This window comes from Lagopus muta, chromosome 1 (assembly GCF_023343835.1).
Source record: "Lagopus muta isolate bLagMut1 chromosome 1, bLagMut1 primary, whole genome shotgun sequence".
In the NCBI taxonomy this organism is placed as follows: Eukaryota; Metazoa; Chordata; class Aves; order Galliformes; family Phasianidae; genus Lagopus; species Lagopus muta.
In genome coordinates, this window is record NC_064433.1 from 141,214,139 (window position 1) to 141,225,623 (window position 11,485).

The 11,485-nt window shown below is 44.2% G+C and overlaps 1 protein-coding gene across 1 annotated transcript; it reads left to right on the forward strand.

The window, feature by feature from the left end:
* Positions 1–1,272: 1,272 nt before the first annotated feature.
* LOC125701118 (uncharacterized) lies at positions 1,273–2,822 on the forward strand. Its single transcript, XM_048962742.1, has 3 exons — positions 1,273–1,285; positions 1,735–1,943; positions 2,072–2,822. Exons 2-3 carry the CDS (start codon positions 1,765–1,767, stop codon positions 2,820–2,822), a joined length of 930 nt encoding a protein of 309 aa, XP_048818699.1. The 5' UTR covers positions 1,273–1,285; positions 1,735–1,764.
* Positions 2,823–11,485: the final 8,663 nt, after the last annotated feature.

Below are 11,485 nucleotides of genomic sequence, written 5' to 3' on the forward strand. Positions count from 1 at the left end.
GTTTGAAGCTAGCAGTGGTGCCGCGCTGCTAGCGGGGATCTAGCAGCTTGTGGGCGGGATCTTGACTCGGCGGGGGTGGTGCCGGCTCGTCCGCCGCTCAGTTTAAAAACCCCAAGCACGTGGCTTCGGCCATTTGCTGCGGTGACGTGCGTCAGAGCAGGTAAGACTGCGCTGGGCAAGGGATCTCAAGTAAAAGTCTGACCAAAAAAGCTCTTTTTAGGGCTAGTTTGAAGCTAGCAGTGGTGCCGCGCTGCTAGCGGGGATCTAGCAGCTTGTGGGCGGGATCTTGACTCGGCGGGGGTGGTGCCGGCTCGTCCGCCGCTCAGTTTAAAAACCCCAAGCACGTGGCTTCGGCCATTTGCTGCGGTGACGTGCGTCAGAGCAGGTAAGACTGCGCTGGGCAAGGGATCTCAAGTAAAAGTCTGACCAAAAAAGCTCTTTTTAGGGCTAGTTTGAAGCTAGCAGTGGTGCCGCGCTGCTAGCGGGGATCTAGCAGCTTGTGGGCGGGATCTTGACTCGGCGGGGGTGGTGCCGGCTCGTCCGCCGCTCAGTTTAAAAACCCCAAGCACGTGGCTTCGGCCATTTGCTGCGGTGACGTGCGTCAGAGCAGGTAAGACTGCGCTGGGCAAGGGATCTCAAGTAAAAGTCTGACCAAAAAAGCTCTTTTTAGGGCTAGTTTGAAGCTAGCAGTGGTGCCGCGCTGCTAGCGGGGATCTAGCAGCTTGTGGGCGGGATCTTGACTCGGCGGGGGTGGTGCCGGCTCGTCCGCCGCTCAGTTTAAAAACCCCAAGCACGTGGCTTCGGCCATTTGCTGCGGTGACGTGCGTCAGAGCAGGTAAGACTGCGCTGGGCAAGGGATCTCAAGTAAAAGTCTGACCAAAAAAGCTCTTTTTAGGGCTAGTTTGAAGCTAGCAGTGGTGCCGCGCTGCTAGCGGGGATCTAGCAGCTTGTGGGCGGGATCTTGACTCGGCGGGGGTGGTGCCGGCTCGTCCGCCGCTCAGTTTAAAAACCCCAAGCACGTGGCTTCGGCCATTTGCTGCGGTGACGTGCGTCAGAGCAGGTAAGACTGCGCTGGGCAAGGGATCTCAAGTAAAAGTCTGACCAAAAAAGCTCTTTTTAGGGCTAGTTTGAAGCTAGCAGTGGTGCCGCGCTGCTAGCGGGGATCTAGCAGCTTGTGGGCGGGATCTTGACTCGGCGGGGGTGGTGCCGGCTCGTCCGCCGCTCAGTTTAAAAACCCCAAGCACGTGGCTTCGGCCATTTGCTGCGGTGACGTGCGTCAGAGCAGGTAAGACTGCGCTGGGCAAGGGATCTCAAGTAAAAGTCTGACCAAAAAAGCTCTTTTTAGGGCTAGTTTGAAGCTAGCAGTGGTGCCGCGCTGCTAGCGGGGATCTAGCAGCTTGTGGGCGGGATCTTGACTCGGCGGGGGTGGTGTCGACTCTGCCTGCTCTTTATCTCTGGGGCTTGACCTTGACCCATTTGTTGTGTGAATAAAAATAGACCAGGGAGGGCGGGAACCGGTTCCCGCCCACACAACACAAGCCAGAAGGTGTGGAAAGGTGCTCTGGCCACCTTGGGTGGAGGTAGTCAGTGTGTGAGGGCCACTAGCACTTCATTGCCCATTCATTAAGGCAGCAGTGGGGAGCAGAGGCTGTGTCTTGTGTCAGCAAGGGTGGGTGCTCTTGTCTTTTTCTGAGGTGACTGGCTCTCCTGTTTACACTGACACCCCCCCTTCAGTCATGGTCCTCACCAGGAAACGTGCTTCCCATGCGAAGACTGTGGCAACCCAGACAGAGGGTCTGCTTAATGATGTGGCGGTTCAGGTCTCTGGCTGCCGGGAGTGCCTCAGCCTGCTGCTGCCGGGGGAGGATGGGAAGGATGCCACTTGTGTGCGGTGTGAGCAGCTGGATGAGCTGCTCAACCTGGTGGTGGAGCTTAGGGAGGAGGTAAGTAGACTGCGGACCATCAGGGAGTGCGAGCGAGAGATTGACTGGTGGAGTGACTCTCTGCGAGAAAGGTGCAGAGATTGCACTACCCAGACGGAGAGAACAATGGACCCTCTCTCTCATTGTAGTCAAACAGGGAGAGACAGCTTGAGAGAAGATGAGGAATGGCAGCTGGTCTCATCCCGGCGTCGCAGGCAACCCCCAAGTTCTCGACCTACCTCGGTTCCCCTGATCCCTCTCTGTAATAGGTATGAAACCCTGAAACCAGAGGGAGAGGTGACTGATGATAATGTGGGAGCACTGCCGCCAAGCTTGCCTAAGGTGAGGCGGTCAGCTCCGCGTTTAAAGACTGCCTCCTCCAAGAAAGAAAGGAGAGTGGTAGTTGTAGGTGACTCTCTTCTGAGAGGAACAGAGGGTCCAATATGTCGTCCTGACCCTACCCGTAGGGAGGTGTGCTGCCTTCCTGCAGCCCGGGTCAGGGATATTTCTAGAAAACTCCCCAGCCTTATCCGCCCCTCTGATTATTATCCTCTATTGATAGTTCAGGCCGGCAGTGATGAGATCCCTGTTAGAAGCCTGAGGATTATAAAAAATGATTTTAGGAGACTGGGGAAGTTAGTTGATGGAGCGGGCATACAAGTAGTGTTTGCCAGCATTCCCTTGGTGACAGGGATGAACGCTGAGATGACCAGGAAAAGCCATCTTATAAATGCATGGCTGAGAGGCTGGTGCAAGCGTAAAAATTTTGGATTCTTTGATCATGGGGTGGTCTATTCGGCATCTGGCCTGAGGTCTGATGATGGGAATTGCTTGTCTCCAAAAGGGAGACGGATACTTGCCCAGGAGCTGGCGGGACTTGTAGAGAGGGCTTTAAACTAGATAGGAAGGGGGAGGGGGATAAAGCCAGGCCTGCTAGAGAGCAGCCTGGGGAAGTGGTAGTGGGATTAGGTGAGAGGCGAGGGGCTCAGCTGAGGTGCGTCTACACTAATGCACGCAGCATGGGCAACAAACAAGAAGAGTTGGAAGCCATTGTGCAGCAGGCAAACTATGACCTAGTTGCCATAACGGAAACGTGGTGGGATTGCTCCCACGATTGGAGTGCTGCAATGGATGGCTATAAACTCTTCAGGAAAGATAGGCAAGGAAGGCGGGGTGGAGGTGTAGCTCTCTATGTTAGGGAATGCTTTTACGCTACTGAGATTATGACTGGGGACGATAACGTTGAATCCCTATGGGTAAAGATCAGAGGAAGGGCTGACAAGACAGGCACCCTGGTGGGCGTCTGTTATAGACCCCCAAATCAAGATGAAGAAACAGACGAGATATTCTATAAGCAGCTGGCACAAGCTGCACAGTCGCCTGCCCTTGTCCTCATGGGGGACTTTAACTTCCCTGACGTATGCTGGGAGTACAGCACAGCACAGAGGAAGCAGTCTAGGAGGTTTCTGGAATGCGTAGAGGACAACTTCCTGATACAGCTGGTCGGGGAGCCCACGAGAGGAACTGCCCCACTAGACCTGCTGTTCACAAACAGGGAAGGTTTGGTGGGAGATGTGGAGGTTGGAGGCTGTCTTGGACAGAGTGATCATGAAATGATAGACTTCGTGATTCACGGTGGAGCCTGGAGGGGGAATAGTAATACTGCTACCTTGGACTTCAGGAGGGCGGACTTCGAATTGTTCAGGGGACTAATAGGGGGAGTCCCCTGGCATTCAGTCCTAGCGAGCAAAGGGGTCCAAGAGAGCTGGTTGCTCTTCAAAAAGGAAGTCTTAAGGGCGCAGGAGCAGGCAGTCCCCCTGAGCTGCAAAATGAGCCGGCGGGGAAGAAGACCGGCGTGGATGAATAGGGAGCTATTCCTGAGGCTCCGGGAGAAAAAGAGAATCTACCGCCTGTGGAAAGAGGGACAGGCCACTCAAAATGAATACAGGGAAGTTGTTAGGATGTGTAGAGGTGAAATCAGAAAGGCAAAAGCCCAGCTTGAATTTAACCTAGCTGCTGGTGTGAAAAGGAATAAGAAACTCTTTTATAAATACGTTAACAGTAAGAGGAGGACAAAGGAGAATATCCACTCTTTGCTGGATGAGGCTGGGAATGTGACCACTGAGGATAAGGAAAAGGCGGAGGTTCTGAATGCCTTCTTTACGTCTGTCTTTAAAAGTCAGACCAGTTATCCTCAGGATACCCCTCTCTCTGACCTGGTAATCTCGGCCGGGAAGCACACTAACCCCCCTGTGATTCTGAAAGAAACAGTCAGAGACCTACTGCTCCAGCTGGACTGCCACAAGTCGATGGGGCCAGATGAGATCCACCCGAGAGTGCTGAGGGAACTGGCGGAGGTGATAGCCGAGCCGCTTTCCATCATCTATCAGCGCTCCTTGTTGACTGGTGAGGTCCCAGATGACTGGAGGCTTGCCAATGTGACTCCCATTTATAAGAAAGGTCGTAAGGAGGATCCGGGGAACTACAGGCCTGTCAGCCTGACCTCGGTGCCAGGGAAGGTTATGGAGCAGATTGTCTTGAGGGAGATCATGCGGCATGTGCAGGGTGACCGGGGGATCAGGCCTAGCCAGCATGGGTTTATGAAGGGCAGGTCCTGTTTGACCAACCTGATCTCCTTCTATGATCTAGTGACCCATCTGGTGGATGAAGGAAAGGCTGTTGATGTGGTCTACCTAGATTTCAGCAAAGCCTTTGACACTGTCTCCCACAGCATTCTCCTGCAGAAGCTGGCAGCCAGAGGCTTGGATGGGTACACTCTTGGCTGGGTAAGGAGCTGGCTGGAGGGCCGGGCACAGAGAGTGGTGGTGAATGGAGTCAAATCCAGCTGGCGACCGGTCGTGAGTGGTGTTCCGCAGGGGTCGGTGCTGGGGCCTGTCCTCTTCAATATCTTTATTGATGACCTCGATGAGGGCATCGAGTGCACCCTCAGTAAATTCGCAGATGACACCAAATTGGCTGGAAGTGTGGATCTGCCTGGGGGTAGCGAGGCCCTACAGAGGGATCTGGACAGGCTGGAGAGCTGGGCTGGAGCCAATGGAATGAGTTTCAACAAGGCCAAATGCCGGGTCCTGCACTTCGGCCACAACAACCCCAGGCGACGCTACAGGCTTGGGGCGGTGTGGCTGGAGGACTGCGTAGAGGAAATGGACCTGGGGGTATTGATTGATGCTTGGCTGAACATGAGCCGACAGTGTGCCCAGGTGGCCAAGAAGGCCAATGGCATCCTGGCTTGCATCAGAAACAGTGTTGCAAGCAGGAGCAGAGAGGTGATTGTTCCCCTATATTCAGCACTCGTGAGGCCGCACCTCGAGTACTGTGTCCAGTTTTGGGCCCCTCACTGCAAGAAAGATATTGAGGCCCTGGAACGTGTTCAAAGAAGGGCAACGAAGCTGGTGAGGGGTCTGGAACACAGGCCATATGAGGAGAGGCTGAAGGAGCTGGGAATGTTCAGCCTGGAGAAGAGGAGGCTCAGGGGAGACCTTATTGCTCTCTATAACTTCCTGAAGGGAGGTTGTAATGAGCTGGGGATCGGCCTCTTCTCTCGTGTCATTAGGGATAGGACCAGGGGGAATGGTTTCAAGCTACGCCAGGGGAAATTCAGGCTGGACATGAGGAAGTATTACTTTTCAGAAAGGGTGGTCAGGCACTGGAATGGACTGCCCAGGGAGGTGGTGGAATCACCGAGCCTGGGGGTGTTCAAGGAAAGACTGGATGTTGCGTTGAGGGACATGGTTTAGTGGGAGCTATTGGGAATAGGTGAACGGTTGGACTGGGTGATCTTTTAGGTCTTTTCCAACCTTAGTGATTCTATGATTCTATGATTCTATGATTCTACCAAGAATAAATTAAACCCTTTTGGGTTCTGTGCATATTTACACTGTACACTGAAATAAGGTGGCTTTTTTCATTACTGCGTACTTCACACTCCAGAAAATTCAACTTGATTTATATTTATAGTGTCATAACTCTCTTTTTTTATATATTATTTAACAGAGCACAACAAAATATCTGCTGTTCCAGTGTAGTCAAAGCTCTTTCAGGAACCACCCGTCTCTCTTCAGTGTCAGACAAAAAAGACAGGTGTCCACAAGGTGTATGTCCAGCAATGCACATTTTCTTTCTTTCCCCAAAAAAAGATCATTGAAAAAGGATATTGAAAGCAGAAAAGCAAATCTGGAGGTGATCTAAAGCCTGCAATACAGAGAAGAAGGGAAATATATCTCTGCGAAAATTAATCTCAGTTCAAATCTCTATATTACTAACCCTTCTCTCAAACTTCTTCAAATTAAAGCCCGGAATTTCTCTCAGCCATGTTGATATATGCATTATGCATTATTCTTCTGAAGGCTCAGTGTTAAGCACTGAAAGGAAAGTGCCATTATCTGCAAAGTAAATGTAATGCACAGTATGTGCATACGTGTATGCACACATGCCTGGACAAAACCTGCAATGTATGCAGTGGAAGATGTAATTTTCTGGTGTGACACTCAAAGTACAGCCTCTCCACGGAGTTTGAAAATTACTGATTATGCAGCTCTCCAAACTTTATAAGAAGAAAAGCCTATCTATGAAATTTTTATATTAATGTCATAAATATAAAATTGTAATCTTAAATGTGGTGATAACAACCAAAAAAAAACCCACAATCCCTCTTATGTACCAAGTGTCCGTGAATTTTGTTTGCTGCTTGATGACAGGAACTTCCTAATAGGAAACACAGCAGATGTTTTTCTGACCAACCAAGAAAACTGTCGTACTTTAAAAAGAAACATATTCTTTAGTTAAAGCTAGCACTCTAGGACTTGATCTGCCTAGTATTCATTCACAATATTTTTTAATGCTAAATGACCTGCTAGAAAAAGAACTAAAAATGGGTATATTCCAGTACCTCAGAGCACCACAAATATCTAATTCTGTCCAAAATGACTTGTGGCTGTATTCCTCAAAGGGAAGATTATGTGAGTGGGAGGGCATTTGCCCCAGTCCATGATCATTCCAAAAGGCATGACTGCCTTTGATGTTAGTGTCATTCATAGTTTTGTTTGTACAGTTATTAAAGTAGTGACAAATAACAGTCATACATTTATGTGAGAAGTAACTCTCAGACATTGAAAAATTCCCTGTGGAAAAATTCTGTATTTTGCAAAGAAGGAAGTTGCCTGTATCTCTGCTCCAGTGATCCTAGCACCTCAAAAGCAAATCAGAAATAGCAAGAGACAGTTAGTACTCCAGTATTTGATGAAGAAAATCTTAAACATCTCTGAACTAATAAGGTCTTAACAAACTCACATAATTGATGTGAGACTTGATGTAGTGGTCAAAATCTCCAACAATGTGACTCCTTCAGACTCAGCTCCTCTTTCTGAACTCTTGCCCACATTTTTACAGTGGTTATATAGCCAACAAGCTAGAGATGTTGAAACAAAGAGCTTGCGTCTTGCAATAAGTAAATTAAGTAGATCTTTCCTTATGCCTTTATAAGCACTTGTTATTCTCTTAGATGTATTGGATATTGAAAATAAATCCTTCCATCCTTTTCTGGCTGACTGTGATTTATATTAAATATGATTTCAACATAATTAGCTAACCTCAGATTATTCCATCCCTACAGTATGGCCATCCTTAAATAAAACAAGCCAGTAGAATAAGTTCATGTTAGAGAACATAGCAATGTGCACTCTACAAAGTGTATGCCTGTATTTCATTTAAAAATTTAGGGTGCTCTAAGAGATGGTAATGCAAAGATGAGAAGAAAACAGTCAGAAAACTGCTCCAATAAACGCAGTACAAGATTGTGCTTGGGAGCTGAGGGAATTTTTTAACAATTCTTTGATGATTTAGGCTGGCATATAATTGGACCCCCATCAGGACATAATCTAGTAAGAGAGTAATCGCATCTGTATGTTCAAATCATCAGCTTTCCAAATTCTTCAACAGAAATGATCTTATCACTTAAGTTGAAATAAGCAGTGACTTTTTCAGTACTAAAGATTAATTAAGTTTTCAACATATTAATGTGTATTTTTATAGCAATCTTTAGAAATAATACAAAATCTTATACATTTTCATCTTGATATATCTTACAATACATTGAATTTCAGTATGTACAGAAACAGAACATGGATTTCATTACATTGTAAGATTCCAGAAGAAAAAAAAATAAACAGAAGAAAATATGGTTAAGTTTAAAAACAATTCATTTCATTCATCTCAGAACACTGATGTTTTCTCTCTACCATACTTTGTACTCATGGCCTGACTAGAAACATTCAAGGCAAGAAAGCCTGTATATGACTGAACTCTGTGCTGATCTGAATGGACAGTGTTACAGTGGAAACTGATCAGTGTTCAAAGCAATAGTTGGAGACCTCCTTACTGGACAGAAGCCACCATTACTGTCACGGTAACCAACAAAAATAATGGAACAAAGTGACAATCATTCTCTATCAGCCTGTAGTCCGATCTCCTTCAACTCAAGCTGAAGCTTGCAAAGCTCATGTAAAGCTTTTTTGTTCTGTGTATTTTATTTAACTGTACATTTAATTACTGAAGCTTTGCTCAGTTTTGGTTTATATATCAATAAGAAGTTACTGACTAATTTTCATGTAATTACCTGGGTTTCTGTGCTTTTTTGATAGTAAAGAAGCAGATATTATTTCACATAAAACTCACTTCAAAATAAGACATTTAGAAGAGACGCAATTTTAATTACAAAACCTATTATCAAATATGTGGAAATTAACATTTAATATTGTGTGAAAATATAAACACCTCACATCTTTTGAGTCAAATTATCCAAATTTTTTTTGGCTTCTTTTATTTTAGGAAGATAGCATCAGGTATGCTCTATTCACCGTAATTATGGCAAGCAGTAAATGAAAAACAAGTTTGTATTTAAGCAGAAGGCTCATTTAGAGAAAAAAAAAAAAAAAAAAGCATGAAGTAATTAGGAGGGAATTTTTCATCTAGCATTATCAAAACAAAATAGTAAGTAGCAAGTCTGTCATTAAGCTTAACTACACTTCAGGAGCACATAACTACTTTCTTCTTGTCTGATTTTAAAATGCAGCCAAAATCAAACTTTGAATTCATAAAAAAATCTAATAAAAAGTCCTGCTAAGTAGACCACCACTGAAAACAAGAAGATCCTGAGCAAAAAGTTATAAGAGATTTCTTTAAACAGCTACTGAAACAAAAAATAATCACTAGAAAATATTTTATAATACTTACTTGGAATGATTCATTTTAGCCATTTATTATTTACTGCAGAAATACTGCTTGACACAAGCAAAGGCAGCAGAATCCAAGACTTAAATACAGATGTTCATTCACATCTACATTTTAGTTGACTAGTTATTCCTCACACAGACTATGACTTCGTAAACAGTCATAAAAGTATCCTTCTTGCTATATGTAAAAAGAGTTTGGGAAGCATTTAAACCACTGCAGATCTGCAGCCCTGCTGTACGTTAGAATTTTTTTCTTCCAGACATGTTTTTCAGTTTAAATTTAATTTTAGGCTGTGAGAGGGATTTGTTTATTAATGTTGAATTCATAAAAAGAAATACAAAACTGATACATTTTTATAAAATAGTAAAACAGTTAAAATGAAAAAATGAATCTTCTTTTTCCAACACTCTGAAAATACTTTAGGCTTCATTTCAGTCAATAAAACCAAAGATGTATTTTAGTCTCTTACTTTCAATGAGTTTCTTCTTGTTTTTTGTTCATCCAGCAAAATCAAAATGTTCTTACAAGGCAGAAACTAGTGCTAGCTTTGCAAATTTTGCCTAGGTTTGATTACAGGAGAGGGATTTTATTCTATGTGCAGCTAATGGATTACAACACTGAAATGAATTCCAGCACAGACTTACTTCTATAGTGGGGCACAGGCTAAAACAAGTTAACATCTGAGCACTTCTAGTTTTCTTCACCTCTCACTTTTTTAAGAGCAAGTATCACAGCAAATATTTACTACAAAAACTTTGCAAAAGGTGTTTATCCTAGGTTCTAAACATATCTTTTATTATAAGTATATATTAAAAGCATTATTATAAGTATATATTAAAAATGTTCTGTAATGACTTTAGTGTTTGTATTTTCTGTATATAGAGTAGTATTGCATATTGGCTATATGATTGTTGTTAGAAGAAAAATGAAACGTAGCATGTCTTTCCTTTGTTCTGCCTTACTCCTACAGGCATGAACAGCAAAATGTATTAAAATTAATATCTTTTGACTTTATAGTGCTTATTCCCTTCCTTTTCACAAGTCATGAACCAACCTTATCTTCTGCTATATCATTTAGGCTTTGTGTTGCAATGGAGATAAATTAATAATGATATTAATTCCCACAAATCTTCAGTTTAAATTCACTATTTCTATTTTAATTGCTTGGACATAATATTCTAAATTTCACAGAATCACAGAATCACAGAATTGTAGGGGTTGGAAGGGTCCACCAGAGATCATCGAGACCAACCCCCCTGCCAAAGCAGGTTCCCTACACCAGGTCGCACAGGTAGGCATCCAGGCAGATCTTGAACATCTCCAGAGAAGGAGACTCCACCACCTCCCTGGGCAGCCTGTTCCAGTGCTCCGTCACCTCACTGTAAAGAAGTTCTTGTGCACATTCGTGCGGAACTTCCTATGCTGCAGCTTATGTCCATTTCCCCTTGTCCTGTCTCCACGTACCACTGAAAAGAGACTGACCTTACCACTATGGCCCTCACACCTCAGATATTTATAAACCTGTATTAGATCCCCTCTCAGTCATCTTTTCTCAAAGCTAAATAGACCCAGTTCACTCAGCCTTTCTTCATAGGGGAGATGCTCCAGGCCTTTCACCATTTTTGTGGCCCTCCGCTGTTTTTGAATGTTTTCAGATACTTATGGTAACAATAATTTAGTCACCTTTGCTAAGCACCTATGGCCTTTATTTTTTTAACCTATCATAAGAGAAAGGCAGAAAAATATGCACCTAGCTGAGAAAATCCATTTGTCATTGATGTTGGGGGAGGATGGAGTTAATCTATATCATTTAAGGGCTTCCACAGACCTTGAAAAGTGTTTTCATAAAAGTGCTAGCAGTTCTGAACTAGGTCTAGAAAATTAGGGACTCAATATACTATTTTTTATTTCAATTCAGAAGGAAAATATTCAGCTAATTTACTTGCACTCTGAACATCAGTTTTCAGAATTGCCTATATGCAAAATATAGATAAAACATTAAGTCTAAATTGCTTAAGAAACATTTTTTGCCTCAGAGTTATACTCTGCTTTAATGATTCTGTTCCTGTAGTGAGAGCTGCAAAACACAATTAGGTCATAGAAGTAGAATGACCGCTTGTACAAAAGCCAAGACCTCTTCATATAATAAGAGTTCTGGTTCTTTTCTACTCTATGAGAATATTTTGAGTTATTGAATCTTTTAATTTGCCTGCAAATCACTCATTAAATCTAACCTGTTAATAATAATTTATAAGATCAGTTATGTAACTCACCTTGAATGATTCCAAGAAGCAACACTTGCATGAGAATGC

What these genes read in the sequence shown, in the direction of transcription:
- LOC125701118 (XM_048962742.1), top strand. Translation starts at nt 1,765, where the DNA reads ATGCGAAGACTGTGGCAACCCAGACAGAGGGTCTGCTTAATGATGTGG. An exon ending in TGGTGGAGCTTAGGGAGGAG is followed by an intron (nt 1,944 to 2,071) that starts GTAAGTAGACTG and finishes CTCTCATTGTAG; the next exon opens with TCAAACAGGGAGAGACAGCT.